We start from the raw sequence: 20,352 nt of genomic DNA on the forward strand, positions 1-20,352 counted from the left end.
GGGACTTATTTTGTCACCAAATTGAGTCATGAACTGCTGAACTTCTGTGTTAGATGAATCACTCCGAGCAAATTGGAGAAATATGCACACACAAATGTAATCTGGGTTTCAGGTACACATATAACCTCAAAAAAAGTCTAAATTTAAAGGCATCCTTCTGCAATAATTTTCTCTTTAGTAACACAGCCTTCACCAAGTGAAAGAGACATAGAAATATCAAGTCCCTGAAGGTTCCTAAATACATAGCTATAAAAACAAATACATTATATTTATGTGATGAATCACACACATTCTAAAATATAATATTTACTTCCTAAATAAAACGATGTATTATACAACTCTGACAATTAGATTTCTTGGTTTGGTTCTCACAAACCAGCAGAGGCTGCAAAGGTTCACACAAAATGTGCAAGTGGTATTTTTCATTATCTTGAAAGAATATTCAATATTATCATCTTCCTGAAAGTAATATATGCATTTCAACCTGAATGCAATTTAGATTGTCTTAAAAGTCTGTAAATACTTATTAGTTACACTGCAGTAGTGTTCAGAGTGGCAGACTTTTTAAAGAACACAAAATGTCAAAGATCTTTCCGCTGAAATACTGAAAATATTTCTTATTTTGAGTATTGTATTATGACAAGGTAGAGTTAGTAGATTTAGAAAGATCATGCACTTAACTTTTAAGCTCTAACACCAATCTTTGAAAACAATAAGGCCTATTTGTCCCTTCATGGTTTTCTCAGTCCTTACCTGCCAGGTGCGGACCTGGATCTGATACGGCTCCACTGTGTACAGATTTTCTCCATGCACAGACAGAACTGGAGAGTCACAAAGGAAAGAGCCTGGAACAATCACAACAAAGCAATCATTACACTAAATATGTCCTGTAAAAAGAAAAGAAGTAACTTAAAGCACTTGCTGGGGTTTTAGGAGTTCCCCTTCTATTTTCTTTTTCTCTTAAAGAATTTTCCGCATACACGTTGCCAGGGGGACAAATTACTGGGTGCTTAAGAAAAACAAAAGACCTGGCCCCAGGGGGAGGGGTCCATCTGGCTACTCTTTTTCACCTGGGCTTGTGGGCTGTGAGTTCCTGGCGTTTGGACGGAGAGGGAGGCTGGAAGGAATTCGTCAGCACTGGAGACTTCTACTTTTCCAGCTGCCTTCATTCTACCGGCGAGACCCCGGGTTCCCAAGCCCGCCTTCCCTGCCCCGCTGGCAGCCGGGCTGCGGCCGCCCTGCCCCTGCCGTTGCTCCGAGCCTTCGCTACGCTGTAGCCCTGCCGGCCCTGCCTGCCGAAACCTCCGGGGGTTCCCACCGCAGCTCCGGAGTTTGGATACATCTCGTCTGCCACCCGGGATTTGTGCTCGTCCCATCTGTTCCAGCCTGCCGTTCCAGCCTGCTGTTCCCGAGAGCCCGGGATCGGCTGCCCAGGGGTTTGTGAAGCCTTTGTTCCATCCCTTCCCGGGATCCCGGGGCACCGGTGCCGCGTGCTCCCCGAGCTCGCTCCGGAGCGCCCCCTGCAGCCGCGGGGGAACCATCGCACCTGCCCTGCTCACCGGGAGCCGCCAGCGCCCCTGCCGGCTGCGAGCGGAACTGCACCCGAGGGGAAAGGGCCAGACAGCCGAGAAGGCTGGGACTGGGTTTGGGATTGTTTGCTGTCACTGCCAGAGTTATTGCTGTTTGTTTGACTGGTTATACACATATAGATATATATTAGTAAAGAACTGTTATTCCTGTTCCTCATACCTTTGCCTGAAAGCCCCTTAATTTCAAAATTATAATAACTCGGAGGGAAGGGGTTTGCAATTTTTTTTCTTCCATGTCAAGGGAGACTCCTGCCTTCCTTGGCAGACACCTGTCTTTCAAACCAAGACAGCACTCAGTTTCCACTATCTTGCACCAAATCCCTTTTTCCATCTTTTTCCATCCGTCAGTCACTATTGAATCCTGAATGAATATCAATCACTATTACTCCTTGGTGTTTCAGCCTTCTTCCATTCTGCCACTACATTTAAAAGCTGGAGCTCCCACTGTAAACAAGTGTTGGTACACTCTGTCCATGGAAACAAGTGAGAGAGGAAAGGCAAAGAGTTGATATGGGGAGTGAAAGAAAGAAAAAAAAAAAACAGTTCAGTGTGAGGTTCTGTAAGAGAATTCACTTTTCCCTTCATTGAACTGCTACTGAAGAGGGATAACAGAATCTCTGCCAGAACAGTGGCTCTGCAATAACTTCAGAAGTGATGTAGATTGTTGGGACCTTGGTGGTAATAAAGGAATGATTCAGCTTGGAAAAGTTATAAAATATGTCAGTAAATACAGACAAGCAGGAAACACTTAATGGTTCTTAAAAGACAAATCTCAAGATTTAGAATGGGATTGATGGAATTCTGCATCACTTATTTCTCAAGGCAGAAATATCAAGGGAGAATTAATCATTTAAAAAGATAATTTACTCTACTTGGCACTATATATAGCAATTTATGGGACAACTTCTCCTGAGAGCTGGGACAAAAAGCCTCCTTCCCAGTTCCTATGTAAGTGCTATGTAACCTTGATTACACTTTCTCTCAAGAGAAGTGGAAAAGCCTTCAATAGCCATTGCCATGTCTTATGTGTAAAGGCAACAGGAGCCACAGCTACGAAAGCAGGAAAAAATTGCTCTTCTTGATCAACATCAATGGTGTACTTATAAAAACATAAAAAGAAGTAGTTCTAGCCTCATATCATGTTTTGTGCAAGGCTCTGTATAATGTAATTTTGCTACATCAGATAAAAGTTTTTCTCAAGCCCTGAGGTTTTTTCCAGTCTAGAAGAAGATGTCCCTGCTCATGGCAGGGGGGTTGGAACAAGACGCGCTTTAAAGTCCCTTCCAACCCAAACTATTCTGTGATTCTATGATTACAGTCCATCAGCTACCATGAATGAACATATAATTGTGGAAGAAAATAAGCATTCCAACTCTGACCAATAAGTCCTACCTGCACTTCTGAAGGTATCTCCTGAGCACTCAAAGACAGCCACTTGCTTCCCATTCCAGAATACTACAGCATCCTAAAACAAACAAAACACCAAATAAATATATACATTCAGTTCCTTTTAGAAACATACAGGAGTTCATGCAATAGTACAGCAAGAATTCCCCTACAATAGCCACCAGTTACTAGTTCCTCTGGACATTGGGTTTGAAGGCTTTTAGCAGTCCAGAAGTTCTCTGGGTTCTGGTGAGCACCCTAGAGAATTCCTGAGTCCCTGCTCTATCTTAAAAAAAACCAGCTTCACTACAGCACCTTTGCTACTGTCACAACAATACTTTCATAGCTTTCACACTAAGCTGAATATTAAAAAAAAGGCTTCTCTTAAAGACTTAGGAAGTTTGGTCTCTATAAACCTAACTAGGCAACTGATTTGGAAAATAAAAGAAGAATAAAAAACAAACCAATTAACCTTAGTAGCAAAGACTCCATTAGCATTCATATCAACACGAAGGCTGTGAGTGGTTCCTGCGCTGAAGGTCGTCACATTGAAGAGGTTGGGAGACACCTGTACCACGGCCACCTGCTGATGAAAATGTGCCAACATGGCCTGCTCACTGAGGATCACCACAGAGCTGATGTTGTTCACTGCCAGCAGGTTTTTTCGGGACCCCCACTGTACACAATGGGAAAAGAAAAACCACACAATTTCTTGAACTGTCACAGCAATGTCCCAAGGGGAAAGACTGAATAAATATTTTTATAAATACACAAAGTCCTACTGTCTAAATACAAACTACAGGGAATGACTGGGAAATATTACAGATTCAAACTATTATGCTGGTTACCCAGTGTCCTGGTTTAAAAGACATGTGTCTGCCAAGGAAGGTCGGAACCTTCCTGGAACGGAAAGATGGCCCCCTCCCTCCAATTGTCATAACTTCAAAAATACAGGGCTTCCAGGCAAAAATATGGGAAAAGGAATAACAGTTCTTTACTAGTAAAAAATATACATATAAAACAGAACAAACAAAAAACAACAGCCAAGAAAAAAATGTAAGTTTTCCCAGCTGTTAAGCAATTTCCACTTTGGTGTAGTTACGGCTACAAGTGAGGCAGAGGGGCTGCTCTGATGCAAGCCCTGAGACTCCCCAGGGGTTAATGGTGGCCTCAGGAAGACAACAAAGGGGAAGCAATTCCTTTGAGAAAACCTAACCCACAACAGTATCCACTCCAAATTTTTTTTTCCATACATGCTACATTGAACTTAGACTTTTAAACTATAGACATACATACATTATCCTAATTATATATGTATATACATGCAGATATGGATACAGGCACAATGTCATAAACAGTTCACCCCAAAATAAGGTCCCATTGAGGTAATCATGTTTCTCCATCTTTCTGCACCACCCACCAAGTGCAACCATATCCTTGAGCAAAGACAACCCAACAAATGGGTTTTTCTTTGCTTGAGGCAGAATTAACCCAAACAGTCTTTCCTAGCATACCTCTCATATGCACCACTGGAACCTTATCCCTGTCTGTTGTACGCAGGGGTTTGGACTGGGCAGGGCCATCTTGGATAGTGGAACCTCTGTTGTTAACTAACTGTGTAGCCTTTGTTAAACGCTAATCCCACTGCTTGAAGGTCCTACCTCCCATTGCCTTCAATGTTGTCTTTAATAGTCCATTGCACTGCTCAACCTTCCCAGCTGCTGGTGCATGGTAAGGGATATGGTACACCCGCTCAATGCCATGTTCTCTAGCTCAGGTGTTTATAAGGCCGTTCTTGAAATGAGTCCCATTGTCAGACTCATTTCTCTTGGGGATACCATGGCTCCAAAGGACTTGTTTTTCAAGGCCCAGGATGGTGTTCCGGGCCGTAGTGTGAGGCACAGGGTAGGTCTCCAGCCATCCTGTGGTGGCTTCTACCATTGTGAGCACATAGCGCTTGCCTTGGCGGGTTTGAGGCAGTGTGATATAATCAATCTGCCAGACCTCCCCATACTTGTATTTGGATCATCGCCCACCATACCACAGGGGCTTCACCCGCTTGGCCTGCTTGATCGCAGCGCATGTCTCACAATCATGGATCACCTGGGAGATACTGTCCATGGTTAGATCCACGGCTTGGTCTTGTATCCACTTATAAGTGGCATCTCTGCCCTGATGGCCTGAGGCATCATGGGCCCATCAAGCTAGAAACAACTCTCCCTTGTGTTGCCAGTCCAAATCTATCTCTGACACCTCTGTCTTTGCAGCCTGATCTACCCGTTCCTTGTTTCGGTGTTCCTCATTAGCCCTACTCTTGGGGACGTGGGCATCCACATGACAGACTTTCGCAGTCAGTTTCTCTACTCAAGTGGCAATGTCTTGCCATTCTTCAGCAGCCCAGATAGGTTTTCCTCTACACTGCCAATTGGCCTTTTTCCACCTTTCCAGCCACCCCCACAGAGCATTTGCCACTATCCAAGAGTCAGTGTAGAGGTAAGTCTTTGGCCACTTCTCTCATTCAGCAGTGTTCAGGGCCAACTGGACAGCTTTGAATTGTGCAAACTGGCTTGATCCACATTCTTCTTTGTAGCTTCTGTAACTTGTCATGTGGAGCTCCATACAGCTGCTTTCCACTTTCAGTTCATCCCTACAATGTGACAGGAACCATCAGTGAAAAGAGTGTAGCGCATTTCTTATGTTGGCAGTTGGATGTATGGTGGAGCTACCTCAGCACATGTCCCCTGTTCCTGCTCATCTTCATCAGTGAGACCAAAGCTTTCACCTTCAGACCAACTCGTAGTTATTTCCAAATCCCTGGGTGATTTGACTTTCCAGTACAGGTGCGCTGTGTAATCAAGGCAATCCACTTACTCCATGTGGCGTCAGTGGTGTGATGGGTAGAGAGAACCTTTCCCTTGAACATCCAACCCAGCACCAGTAGTCAGAGTGCCAGGAGATGTTGTGCCTCTGTGCCAGTCACCTCAGAGGCGGCCTGAACTCCTTCATAGGCTACCAGAATCTCCTCTCTTGGGGTGTAGTTGGCTTCAGACCCTCTGTAGCTTCGGCTCCAGAACCCCAGTGGTCAGTTCCGAGTCTCACCAGGCACCTTCTGCCAGAGGCTCCAGGACAGACCATTGGTCCCGGCTGCAGAGTAGAGCACATTCTTCACCTCTGGTCCTGTCCTGACTGGGCCCAGGGCTACCACATGAGCAGTCCCCAGCTTGATCTAGGCGAAGGCTTGTTGCTATTCAGGGCCCCAGTGGAAATTGTTCTTCTTTTGGGTAACCAGGTAGAGAGGGCTCACGATCTGGCTGTACTTGGGAATGTGCATTCTCCAGAAACCTATGGCACCTAGGAAAGCTTGTGTTTCTTTCTTGCTGGTCAGCGGAAACATCACTGTGATCTTGTTGATGACCTTGGTGGGTATCTGGCGCTATCCATCTTGCTACTTTACCACCAGGAACTGGAACTCTCAGGCAGGTCCCTTGATCTTACTCTTTTTGATGACAAAACCAGCTTCCAGGAGAATCTGGATGATCTTTTCTCCTTTCTCAAAGACTTCTGCTGCCGTGTTCCCCCACACAATGATGTCATCAATGTATTGCAGATGTTCTGGAGCCTCATCCTTTTCCAGTGCAGCCTGACAGATGGTGGGACTGTGCTTCCACCCCTGGGGCAATTGGTTCCAGGTGTACTGCACGCCCCTCCAGGTGAAGGCAAACTGGGGCCTGCACTCTGCTGCCAGAGGAATGGAGAAAAATGCATTGCCAATGTCAATGGTGGCGTACCACTTCACTCCTTCGGACTCCAGCTCGTACTGGAGCTCCAACAGGTCTGTCACAGCAGCGCTCAGTGATGGTGTAACTTCATTCAATAGTCCACTCTCAATCTCCAACGATAGTCCACTCTCAATCTCCACTTCCCACCCTACTTGCGCACGGACCAAATGGGTCCAAAGGCTGAGTGGGCCTTGCTGAACACTCCTTGGATCTCTAGCTCATGGATCATCTTGTGAATGGGGATCACGGCATCTTGATTTATGTCGTATGGCCCGGTGATGCACTGTTGAAGTGGCAGTCAGTACTTGCTGTTCTTCTACCTTCAAAAGTCCTACCACAGAAGGATTTTCTGACAGTTCAGGCAAGGTGTTTAGCTGCTTAATTCTTTCTGTCTCCACAGCAGCAATTCCAAAAGCCCATCAATGTCCTCTTGGGTCTTGGAAGCATCCGTTCCTAAGGCAGTCAATGCCCAGGATACATGGGGCATCTGGGCCAGTTACAATGGGGTGCTTCTACCAGTCCTTCCCAGTCAAGCTCACTCCAGCTTCCAACACCCTCAGCTCTTGAGAACGCCCTGTCACCCCAGAAATGGAGACTCTTTCTGACCCCACACATCCCGATGGCATTAACATACATTGAGCACCAGTGTCAACCAGATCCTTGTATTCTTGTGGGTTTGACGTGCCAGGCCATCGGATCCACACAGTCCAGTAGATACAGTCATCCCCCGGTGCCCCTACCTGGCTAGAGGCAGGACCCCCCTAATACTGGTCCTTGTCAATACATATGCGAGTGGGTCAGATCCTTGCCCACAGGAAACTGGCACTGCACTCCCTCTCACCAACTTCCCTTTTCCTTTCTCTTTCAGTTCTTGTATTTGGGCTGCCAGGACACAGGCAGGTTTCCTGTCCCACCATCTCATGTCTTCTCCACGGTCAAGTAGGAAATACCACAAGTCAGTTTGTGTGGCATACCAGCTCTCTGTCTGGAGGGCATCTGGCTCTGACTTCAAAGACTCTGGTTTGCACTGGTGCCACAGGTAAACATCTTTCCCTAATCTCCTCTCTGAGTTTATTATCATCCTTGAGACTCTCAACCAGTGTCTCTACAGCAGAGATGTGGGTCTGCATCAGGCCTTGGACCATGCTCTTGTAATTCCTAGGATTGCTTGCTACAGAGCCCATTGTCTCTTGGTTCCCCTTGAGATGCATGTTTGCCATTAAACTGGAGTGTTCAGATCACCCCTGATGTGCAAGGCTCCACCACATTTGCACTGGGCACCTGACCTTGTTAGGGTCATTACCATGTTGCCCACCCCTTCCAAAAAGTATCTCCAACACTGCCTTTTCTCTCAGGCATTGGATCCTTCCTCCATGGTCTTCCACAGTTTTTTATGATGGTGCTCCTGCAGTCTGTCCATATAAACAAATCTTTCTCTTGCACTTGCTAGAAGCTGCTCCCAGAAAGAAAAGGGTCCTGGCTCCCTCACAAACACTTGCTCAATGGCCACATCTTAGGCCAAGGATCCCAAAAACCTTGCTTTGGTACCATCAAGTTCCATGCCTATACCAAATAAGGTCCCAAACTCGAATCAACCAAGCCAAAAAAGCCTCGCCCTCCCCATCATGTAATGTCTTTTCACAGACTGCAGAGACTGTCAAACAACAGGGATGATCAGTGATGATCAGTGATGAGTCAGTGATGATCTCAGGCTCCAGCTCCTCCCCTGCTTGTGAGGGCCCTGGTACCTCATCATCATTAGCTGAGCGCACTGAATTGGTGTTATACTTCCTCTTTTGCAAAGGGGCGATTGCTGCTCGCTGTGGCTGCCCTTGTGGTTTAGCTGGAACCTGGACGGTTATAATGTCTGTTTGTTCCACTGCTGCACTATCCACCTCTGGATATCCTATGGCTATCCCCTGGATATCCACCTCTGCTGCACTATTCCCTCTGACTGCAGGTGGTTCTGCTGGGCAGTGTCCCCCACCTCTGTGGCAGGTTTTGGGGCAGTTAGACAAGGTAACCTCACCCTGTCTCTGAATGGTGGATGGACCTTACTGAATAAACACAGCAAAAACATATTAAAGAAAGTATATGATATCTTTAACTTCTAGGGGGAATTTTAACTCTTCAGAAGCTGTTGTAGGCCCAAAGAAGTGGGTGAAGGACTGGGAGAAAATTCCCCGTGTTGCTTCCTCACAATGGACACCATTATTAAGGAAACCCTGAAGATACGAACTTAGTCTGTGATAGTTAAATAGCCTTGTGCCCACATTCCAGAAGAAGTTTACAAGGACTGAATTCCTCACCTTATTGACCCATTCTACAAACTGGGTAACAGCCACAATGGCCTTAGTTATAGGACCCATGTTTAAATAATGACCTGCAAACAGGAAAAACATAGCCATGATCATATGCCAACCAAACCAGGGTAGGCTAGACCACATGGTGCTGCCTAACAAGGTTTCTATATCTGGTACACAAATGGGTTAACCAGAAACTGTTATTCTCTTTTCAGCCTTTCTTCTCGATGCCCTTGGGCCACACATTCGTCACCAATTAATGTCCTGGTTTAAAAGACATGCGTCTGCCAAGGAAGGTGGGAACCTTCCTGGAATGGAAAGATGGCCCCCTCCCTCCAAATTATTATAACTTCAAAAATACAGGGCTTCCAGGCAAAAATATGGGAAAATAATAACAAGAATAACAGTTCTTTACTAGAAAAAAAAATATATATAAAACAGAACAAACAAAAAACAACAAAAAACCCCAATAACTGAAGTTTTCCCAGCTGTTAAGCAATTTCCCCTTTGGTGTAGTGATGGCCACAGCCGGCAGGGGGCAGTGTTGGGCGAGGCAGAGGGGCTGCAGCGGCTCCCCCCGGCTCCAGGGAACGCTCCGCTGTGAGCCCTCAGCCTCCCCAGGGGTCAGCGGCAGCCTTGGGGAGAGAGAGAAGGGGGCAGTTTGGTTTCCCTGGACTCTCACATGTCCGGTGCAGTATCGTGGTGATGGCAGCTGCTGAGGTTACAGTTAGCCAGCAGCTGGAACCCTGATTCTGGAGAGATGGCGGTGGAGGGCCTGGTTTTCTCCTGAAACCCCCACTCAGGTGGTGAAGGTCTCCTGGCAATGGTGAGTGCTGAAAAGTCCCTGTCAACCGGCAGCTCCTGCAAGCAGAAGGCTTACCAACAGGCAGCAAGGAGAATTTCTCAGCAGCACTGAGCCCCTGGGCAGGAGAAGTCCAGCACTAAAAAGCAAACCCGTCTCCCCTCCAAGCAGGGCAAAAAACTGCACTAGCCCCAGCTAAGAGACTGTCAAAAAACCCCCATTCCCCTCCCCCAAAACCATTTCATTGGTATATCAAGGTACTTGGCCATTCCTTTTGTCTCTTAATCTCTGCCATTTTACCTAGGAAGCTGCCCCCCTTGCACCTCATTGACAACAAATGGGAAGAAACTCCTTTGAGAAAACCACTAACACCCAGCTACTCAGACTCCCTTAGTCTAAGTAGAAGAGCAGTTTTTCAACTTACTTTTTTTTCCTAAGATGATATTTCACCACCTTACATTTACTGCTGCAAGAGAGCATCGCATATTTGAAGGGTTTAGTAATGTAGAGGGATTCCTTGTGGAACAGGGGCATATGATACCCCAGGACAGTCTGGGCAACCCAGGGCTGCTAGGGAAGAACCCCTGAAAGGGCCTCAGGCTGCAGACAGGCTTAAAAGACACCTGGCAGCAGGCAGCCTTGAAAATCCTTGGCAAAGTTACACACTGGTTGGCTCCCCCGCTGCTTAGAGACTGTCCTGTGAGAATAGGGTGTGAATCTTTGTAAAGTAGATATGAGTTGGTGTAAGTAAACAATAAAGCAGAGAACGATGCTCAAATCGTATCGGTGCTCGTGTTGTTACTCTGGCTGGCTCCCCTGCACTCGGAACCCCCCCCCCAAACCTGGCGCCCGAACAGGGACCTGAGTGATTTTTTTTTTTTTTTTTTTCTTCACTTAAATGCGGTGTGTTTTTCGCTTAAATGCGTTTTCGCTGAAATGCAGCAAGACTCCGAGTCATCGCATCGGTGTTGGAGCCTGTGGGAGCCGGATGTGAGAAGGGTGTCAAAGCGGAGTGGCGCCGGAGACTGGAGCTCGCGCAGCCGAGCGAGCCCCGCAGGTAAGAAGCTATGGAGTACGAGGCTGGAACTCGCCTCCTAGCCAGTATCCTCTCTAAGAGAGGCGAGACTGTGAAAGATCGAAATCTTAATGCCCTCGTTACGTGGGCCCAGGAACAAGGATTTTTGAAATACACTTTGCTTTTTTTTTCGACCGAAGTGTGGTGGGAAGTTGGGAACAAACTGTGGCTGTCCACGATTGAGGGTGGAAAGGAAGGTAGAGAAGCTAAACTCTCGGATTAACTTGGAGAGCCGTGACAAACACCCTCGCAGAAATGAAAGCAGAGAGGAAGGTGGCCGCTGTGGCCATGGAAACTTCAGGGGATGGCGGCTCTGGGAAGGAAACAGACGGGGGTCTTATGGAGCAGCAGCCGGAGACCAGGGTGGAGTCCAGTGTTGCACGATTCTTCGGGCTGCCTGTAGGTAGACCGATGAGGGGTACAGCAGCACCTGTACGCTCGCTGCGGGAGTTGCTGGACCCGGCAGGGAAGGAAGTTACCCCTCCGAAGTCTGAGGGAGAAATGGCTGCAAAGGCGGAAGCGCAGGCTCCCGACCCTGGGGGTGGGGCGCAGGCGAGCAAAGGAGAAACGAGCGGTCCTAGCTCCCAGCTGAAAGCGGCAGCGCGCAACCCCCCTCTGCCGGACAGCGGATCATCGTCCAACGGCGAAGCAGCCTCTATGGCTTTGTTGCCCGCAGAGGCAGAGGCAGAGGCAGAGCCAGCCAGGGCTGCTGGGGGTCAGCCCCAAGAGGAGGAGAACCACCGAGAGATGATGCATGAAGTAATCAAGAAACTTGCTGAATTGTCTACACGTCAGGACGCGCTGGAGTCTAAGGCTTGCAAAACCACACCATCAGCACCGTGGTGTCCTGTGGACCCACCGGTCAAGACAGCCACCAGAACTCCTACGTTCCCGTCGGCAGAACTGGGCACAGTGCCTATGGCCCCTCCCTTCCTGTGAAGGGAGATGCAGCCATCGCCTCCATCAGCCCCAACGGTGAGGACTGATCCATTGCGAAGGAGATGGAATGGAGTTATCCATGACGCAATCATTGAAGGTGACTGGCATGCCGTAGATGCCCTCGCCTGTCCTGTACTAATACAAGGGGACACTGCAAAGTGGGAACCCCATGACTGGAAGCTCTTGCAGCAAGCAAAGCAAACGGTCACCACGCACGGCCTATGGTCTGAAGCTATGTGGAGCATCCTGCAGTTTATCTTTACAGCAGATGTCCTGTGTCCTAATGATTGCATCAACATCGCACAATTGTTGTTAACCCCTTCACAGCTCCTGCTTTGGGAGAGAACGTGGAAGCGGCTAGCACAAGAAGCTAGCAAACACCAAGGTGATACACAAGACCCACTGTATGCACTCCAAGCTGACATGCTAACTGGGAGCAGGGCTTATGGAGTGACAGTAACACAGCTGACCATGCCCACAATTATTCATCAGCCATCACAGACTCTTGCCCACAAAGCCTTGTTGTCATTACCTGAAAAGAAGAAGTCCCCCCGTATGCAGCAGTCCGACAGGGGCTGTCAGAGCCATATGGTCAGTTGATCGACCATTTGTCAGCAGCCTTAAAGGATGCAACTGAGCTCTCTGAAGAGCTCCCTGAAGAGCTCCAAGAGCAAATGTTCCAGACCCTTGCCTTTGAAAATGCTAATAGGCAAACTAAGACAATTCTTGCTACGCTGCCTCAGGGAGCAGGAGTAGACAAGATGCTCGTGCGTGCTACCCATGCGGAACAGTCATCTCAAACAGCTGCTTTTACTGCAATGCTGCAGAATGTCCTGCAACAACAGGGACAAGTCATCACCGCAGCACTGACCAGAGGGGTGCCCAGCAGGTGGTGCCGTGCTATGCATACAGGACCCTGAAGCGAGAAGGCACAGTCAGCATCAGCTCCTGAGGAAAGTGACGCCACTACCATAACAGCTGGAACTCTGGGACCTCCGTCCCGAGAAGCCTTGGGAGAGGCTGCAGACGTGGCTGAGTGAGGAGGCTGAGAACCTGCCAGGTCCACCACTCTCCGCAGGGGGGGGAAATAACGAGACCCTGTGGCGAACGTAACAGCTGCCCTGGGTGGTTGCTACTGACTTGTGGTGGTTGTTGGGGATTCCTCTGCGAAGGCGGAACCAAGAAGGGGAGTTGCGTAAATTCTTGCGTATAGCACCAGACACAGAGGTAGAGTGAGGAATTGTTTTTGACTGTCTTCAATCGGCTGTCCGCCCATTTAGACCGAGTGAAGGCAGTACGGAGTGTGGCAGTGTTAGGGTGAGAGAGTAGCACACAGGTTCGTATCCCGTGGCAGCATGTGGTGGCCCCGGAGCGCTGGGCCCGCAAACATTCTGAGAGGTTTGCTTCTCATAAGCATCCTAACCGGGTCCCACGCAATGTTGACAGCAATCCAAAAGAGACAAAACATGTGGGTCACCCTAGCTGAATTAACGGGGCAAGACTCCATGTGTCTGAGCCTAGCCATGCCAGGGGACCCATTTCACACCTGTTTAATCGGGGTCCCATATTTTAACCCACAAGACTTCTGAGGGATGCTAGACAATAGCTCCCTGATAGGGGAACACCACAAACAATGGCAAGTGTTCAGGGCTGATCGGACTGAAGCCTGCACAGCAGCGTGCCTGCTGGCAAGGTGCATTCTTGAAAAACATCAGTGTCACTATGGGGACACCAGAAGAGTTAGATCTACTGGGTTCCACAAACCAAACTGGGGATGGTTACATGACATTCGAGCCTCCCACTATCAGTCAATTAAACGTTAATAAGCCCCTTTGGGCCACTGTTGACCCTCCTGCAGACTGGTTTCTGAGAAACTACGAGTCCGAAGCAATTTACCACCAAATCAACCTCACGGGTCAAGCCCTGAAGCACCTCCCCAGTGGTACGTTCTTAATATGCAGGGACTGCGCATGGAATGGGGTTCCCGCCGGCCCTCATGGGGGACCGTGCTACTTAGGGAAAACTCACCCTGTTCCATCCAAGCCTGCATCAACTCTTAAGTATCACCCACCGCACTAAAACCAGGGTGCGGTGTTCAATCCATGAGTTCAAATGTAAAAGAAATTAAGAGTCCGTCTTTTGGAGTCGTGGTATAATTTGGCGAGCATCTATGTTTTTACCTGGTGCTTCGGCAGCCAGGGCTCACACAATTTTACATAAACTTGCTTGCTGGGCAAGGGATGAGTTAAACATAACTTTGCAGATGCTTGACGAGCTAAGCGCAGATGTTACTAGTGTTAGGCATGCAGTATTACAAAATAGAACAGCCATTGATTTTCTATTATTAGCCCACGGCCACAGCTGTGAAGAGTTCCTGCTGTATGAATCTTTCTGACCACTCTGTCTCAATTCACAAGCACCTCTCTGACCTCCAGAGGAGTCTGCACAACCTTTGGGAGACAGACGACCCTATTGGAGATTGGCTTAAGGGTCTGGGTATCACCGGATGGCTGCGTACCTTGGTAGTAGAAGGCTGCCAATTGCTATTTGTAGTTATATTAGGCTTAATAGTATTTGGGTGTATTTCTTCTTGCATTAAAGCGGGACTGCGAAAGATCATCGACCAGGCCTGGGTTGCCCAAAAAGAAAATGGGGGATGTGTAGAGGGATTCCTTGTGGAACAGGGGCATATGATACCCCAGGACAGTCTGGGCAACCCAGGGCTGCTAGGGAAGAACCCCTGAAGGGGCCTCAGGCTGCAGACAGGCTTAAAAGACACCTGGCAGCAGGCAGCCTTGAAAATCCTTGGCAAAGTTACACACTGGTTGGCTCCCCCGCTGCTTAGAGGCTGTCCTGTGAGAATAGGGTGTGAATCTTTGTAAAGTAGATATGAGTTGGTGTAAGTAAACAATAAAGCAGAGAACGATGCTCAAATCGTATCGGTGCTCGTGTTGTTACTCTGGCTGGCTCCCCTGCACTCGGAACCCCCCCCCCCCCCCCCCCCCCCGCTAAACAGTAACTCTGCAAAGTGTGAAAGCAAGGTGCATGAACAGTTTCTATTTGATTACCTGTTGTGGTAAGAATGGTACTCTCCAATTTAATGTTCACACCAACACTACACCCACTCGCTCACTCCCCCCTCCCTGCTGTGGTGGGGGGAGAAGAATTGGAAGCACAAAAGGTAAAGATCACGTGTTGAGATAAGAACAATTTACTGGAAACAGCAATGAGATAAGAAAAGTAACAGTAGCAATATTAATGACAAAAGCATACAAGATAGTGATTCACATGCAACCTGACCAAAGCCACCTGGCCATACCCTCTCCCGGCTCCTGCAAAAATTAACCCTGTCCTGGACAGAACCAGGACATTACCATATCCTTTTAGCAGCCTTGACAGCCCTTTCAGTTAATATAGCTCAAATCCCCTAGCAAAGCAAGCTAAATACATTCATAAATATAGGGGTCCAAATGCACACTTCTCTATTTCTCCTGGAAGAATCTCCATGTTCCAGCTAACTCTTTTTCAATTTATTCTGTGAAAGTTATAGAACCATAGAATCATAAAAACACAAAGTTTGGAAAATACCTCAAAGATCATCAAGTCCAGTTGTTAACCCAGCACCACCACTACGTTCACCACTAAACCACATCCCCAGCTGCCACATCTGCACAACTTTTGAACACTTCCCAGGATGGCGACTCTATCACTGCCCTGGGCAGCCCATTCCAGCGTCTGACCACATTTTCAGGGAAGGTATTTTCCCTAATGTGATAAATGTATGTTGAAGTGTTGGCTTTTGCAAAAGTTGAAAGTTCGTGTTCCTATGCAGATATGGTTGTGTTTAGTTTGCAGTAGCGGGAGTGGGGGGGAACCCACTAGCCTGACTGGATAGCGTTTAGCGAGCAAGTGTAACGGGAAGCCACTATTTGCTGAACCCTCAAGTTAAACTGCACATGCTCTAAAAAGGTGGGACGGGGAAGGGAACATGTTAATCAGTTTTAAGAAAATGTTAAAAAAATTCCGAAAAGCTATGATTATGTATTCTGAGTTATGAATATGTATGTAGTTGATGCAATACCTGGGGTAAAAAATCCTGAAGCCTCGCGTGAGACGGTACGCCTCTGACAACGGTCATGCGCCCAGCACTGTTGGTTTTTGCTTTGTTGACTTTGTCCCCTAATAAAATTTTAAAACCTTACAAGAGGAATGGGCTTCGTTTCTCGCAACTGGGGACTCACCCACATGAACACCTTGTCTCCATGGTCCTAGGGGATTCCGAGTGAAAGGTGCACCCTGCTGATTTCAGCGGTTTGTTCGGCTTCTTCTGGTGCTATCAGTGATTGCAGGTTAACATCCCGTTGACAAGAAGGGACCCACAAAGCACAGGAAGGAGCTCCCAGGAAAAACCATGGTTGCCTGTAATTTATGAGCATGAAGACCCAGACAAGAAAATGGACTGTTCGATTGGGAGGGATTACGGGGGCTTGACTGGTGTGTGCGTGAGACATGGACTGGGTAGCCCGGATCTGTGAAGCAAGAGTGGAGTCTTTCTAACCACGTTTCCAACCTCCTGCGAGGGAATTGGCTGGCGAAGAGACAAAGCGAAAGGACAAATTGAGTGAGAGAACCCCTGGGGAAACATTATGGGACAATGGATAAGTAAGTTAGTTCCCAGGAAAAAAGGGACCAAGAAGGTGATGGCTGATATTCCCCCAGACAGTCCACTGGGGATTAAGTTAGCTAACTGGGAACATAACCCATGCACAAAGGGGAAAACTAAAGTGAAAATGATCCAATATTGGATGATTGAATGGGTAAAGGAAGAAATTAGACCAGATCATTTATACTGCCCAAGGTATGGGTCATTTGAAGGGTGGATTTGTCATGCTCTAAATATTTATGTAAATGCTAAAGCACCTTTTAATATAGAAGACAGTGAGTACACCTCATGCTGGAAAGGAGCAATTTGGCCTATGGGGGTAAGCACTTTCAAGGTGGCTGACGTTAAAAAGGATGAAGACAAGGAGGAAAAGACGTGGGAACCACTAGAGGTATTACCTCCCCCTTATCCAGTCCCAACAGCCCCTCCCCCGACAAATGAAGGGCCCTCCCAGAATACAAGGGGGAGTTCAATGAAAGATAAAAAGCAATCCATAATGGATTCCCCAATGACCACCCCCTGACAAAAGAAAAAATCAACACCTAAGATAATGATGTTAGAAGGGGAGGAAGATTCGGGAGAGCTGAGAAACTATAGCGAGGGAGCCAGTTTATTTCCCCTCAGAGAAGTACCCTTGGGAGGGGCCCATGGGGGAACAGGGTTTGTCAATGCCCCTTTAACTTCCAGGATTTTTAAAAAAGAAATTAAAGGTTTATTAGAGGACCCCGTAAGTCTCTTGGAACAATTTGACCAATTTTTGGGACCCAGTATTTATACCTTGGAAGAAATGCTGTCCATAATGGGTATTTTATTCTCACAAGAAGAGAGGCAGATGATCAGGACAGCTGGGATGAGAATTTGGGAGAGAGAAAACCAACAGGGTCCACCAGGAGGTCAGAAGATGCATATAGCCTCTCCCAACTGGAATCAAAATGATGTGGTAGGCAGGCAGAATATGGGTGATTATCATACTCTAATAGTTAGAGGAACAAAAGAAGCTGCTCCTCAGAAGCAGAATGTAAGCAAAGCCTTTGACAGCAGGGGAAAGAAGAAACCCCTACAGAATGGCTAGAAAGGCTTTGGAAAAATATACAGCAATATTCCAGAATAGACCCTGACAGTCCAGCTGGTCAAGCGTTATTAAAAGTTAACTTTGTCACATATGCTTGGCCAGATATCAGGAGAAAATTAGAAAAATTAGATGATTGGCAGGATAGAGGATTAAATGAGCTGTTAGGAGAAGCACAGAGGGCTTACATGCAGAGAGATGAAGAAACAGTAAAAAGTAAGGCAAAAGTTATGCGGCTACAATGCAAGGGGTTAACCCATCCAAACCTACGAGCCCCTTCAGTATTGATACCATGCCCTAGATACCATGCCCCGGGAAACAGGGGAAGAGGGAAGAAGGGATCACCAATGGGAGCAAGGCATCGAGAACCGAACCACAGCAGAACAGAGGTATACCAAGCAGTGCGTGTTTTCATTGTGGAAAAGTAGAACACTTTAAGAGGGAATGCCCAAAGCAAACTAGGGACCTGAAGGTGTTTAAAGAAATGCAACGGGGGAAATATGGGACTAGGGTGTCAGGGGCTCTACCTCCTGGGGGATAAATATAATTTGAAGCCCTTGATAACATTGAAAATAGGCCCCCAGGAGGAAGTATTAGAATTTTTAGTTGATACTGGGGCAGAAAGAACCTGTGTCTTTACTGTTCCAAGGGGGTGTAATGTAAGTAATGACACTATCAGAGTAATGGGGACAAAGGGGGAGGGTTTTAAGGCTCCTGTGATCAAGAATGTGGTAATTGAAGAGGAAACTAAAATAGGGATGGGAGATGTTTTACAGATCCTAGGAGCAGGCTGTAACTTACTGAGGAGAGACTTGCAGGTACAATTAGGAATAGTGGTTATACCCAAGGAAGGGAAAATGACAGACAAATTGCTAAAACTCCACCAAGAAGATGAAGGAAGAATTAACAAAAGAAGTTTGGGCTGGAGAAGGAAATAGGGGAGGATTGGATATTGATCCCATAAGGGTAACGACTGAAAAAGAAGAATGTCCTATACATGTGCGTCAGTACCCTATATCCTTAGAAGGAAGAGAAGGCTTAAAGCTGGTAATAGAAGAACTGATAAAAGATGGGACACTGGAACCTTGTATGTCTCCCCATAATAGCCATATTCTCCCAATAAAGAAGCCAGATGGGACTTATAGATTGGTTCAGGACTTAATGGAAGTTAACAAAAGAACCCGGACTTGCTACCCAGTGGTACCAAACCCCTATGCACTTTTAAGTAAAGTCCCACCTCAGCATCAGTGATTTAGTGTTGTGGATCTTAAAGATGCATTTTGGGCTTGTCTGTTAGCAGCGGATAGTCGAAATATTTTTGTCTTTTCAATGGGAGTATCCAGGCACTGGACCAAAACAACAATTAAGATGGACAAAACTGCCACAGGGGTTTACTGAGTCTCCAAATTTATTTGGGCAAGCTTTAGAAGAAATATTACAGACCTTCCCCACTTTTCCTGGAATACAGATTACCCAATATGTAGATGACCTTTTATTACCAGGAGAAATTGAAGTTAGGGAGGCCACTCTAAAACTTTTGAATTTCCTTGGGGAAAAAGGATTGAGGGTGTAGAAGAGGAAATTACAATTTGTGGAGTCAGAAGTGAAGTATCTCAGTCATTTAATAAGTAAAGGTAGCCAAAAGCTAAATCCTGAGAGGATCACTGGGATTTTATCTCTCCCCCCTCCTTCTTCAAAGAAGGAAGTTAGAAAACTGCTTGGATTATTGGGGTACTGTCAATTGTGGATTGAAGGATATATTCAAGCAGTGAGGTTCTGATATGAAAAATTGACAGAGGGAGACAAGATAAAGTGGACCAAAGAGGATGAAGACAAACTAGAGGAGCTAAAACATAAACTGACCTCGGTACCAGTTTTGAGTCTACCCTCATTAGAAAAACCCTTTTATCTGCATTCGAATGTGGAGGATGGAGTGGCTCATGGAGTTTTAGCCCAGGACTGGGGAGGAGCAAAGAAATCAGTAGCTTATTTATGCAAACTGTTAGATCCAGTTAGTCATGGGTGGTCAGTATGTATTCAGGCTATAGTGGCTACACCTACACCTGGTAGAAGAGAGCGGTAAATTTACTTTTGGAAGTAAATTAAGTGTGCACACAACTCATGCAGTTCGAAATGTGTTAATTAAAAGAGCCGAGAAATGGTTAACTGACTCAAGGATGTTGAAATATGAAGCAATTTTAATAAACAGTGATGGTTTGACACTGATGGTAGACAAGTCTAAACCTGGCTCAATTTTTATATGGGAAACTGTACTAGTTTGAAAACAAACCAGTGGGAGGCACCAAGTCTCCAGAATAACAATTTAATGAGGAAATTAAAGAAAAGGGAAAAGAAAAAAAAAAGAAAACACTGGTTCAAAGTGACAGACTTAGGATACAACCTGACACCCTGTTAGTCAGGGTAGTGGTAGCAGTCCAGTAGAATGGTGGCTGCAGTCCCCCTGAAGCAGTGATCCTGTAGAAAGGGGCTGCTCTTCCTCAGAAGGTCCAGTGGTGGCTATGTAGCTCCTGTCCTCCAGAAATCCATTAGAAAGGGTGTCTGTGGTTTCAGAATCTCAGATTATATCCAGGATGGAATGTTTGGTTCCTCCCTCTGGGTGGAGCATCTCACAATAGGATGATGAGTCATAAGGCCAGGCATTGATGGGCCATTAACAGAAGATAGTCCGGAGGGAGCTCTCTCTGAGTCATGCGGCAGGACAATGATGGGCAATTAACAGAAAGATA

At 46.8% G+C, this 20,352-nt stretch overlaps 1 protein-coding gene and 1 long non-coding RNA gene across 4 annotated transcripts in view; one reads left to right on the forward strand and one right to left on the reverse strand.

The window, feature by feature from the left end:
- The window catches only part of IFT140 (intraflagellar transport 140), a 105,995-nt gene that overhangs the window by 54,976 nt on the left and 30,667 nt on the right, over positions 1 to 20,352 (reverse strand). For all 3 annotated transcript variants that reach the window (XM_032126381.1, XM_032126383.1, XM_032126382.1), the window contains 3 exons: positions 3,448 to 3,651; positions 2,982 to 3,054; positions 754 to 845 (listed from right to left, as the gene is read on the reverse strand). In XM_032126381.1, the coding sequence (XP_031982272.1) occupies positions 754 to 845; positions 2,982 to 3,054; positions 3,448 to 3,651 (369 nt within the window). The remainder of the gene's footprint in view (positions 1 to 753; positions 846 to 2,981; positions 3,055 to 3,447; positions 3,652 to 20,352) is intronic.
- LOC116452184 lies at positions 7,461 to 20,335 on the forward strand. The gene is made up of 3 exons (XR_004243426.1): positions 7,461 to 7,473; positions 12,760 to 12,762; positions 20,156 to 20,335. It is a non-coding gene; the product is annotated as an uncharacterized LOC116452184 (long non-coding RNA).

The sequence above is a fragment of the Corvus moneduloides genome, chromosome 16 (assembly GCF_009650955.1).
Source record: "Corvus moneduloides isolate bCorMon1 chromosome 16, bCorMon1.pri, whole genome shotgun sequence".
NCBI lineage: Eukaryota > Metazoa > Chordata > Aves > Passeriformes > Corvidae > Corvus > Corvus moneduloides.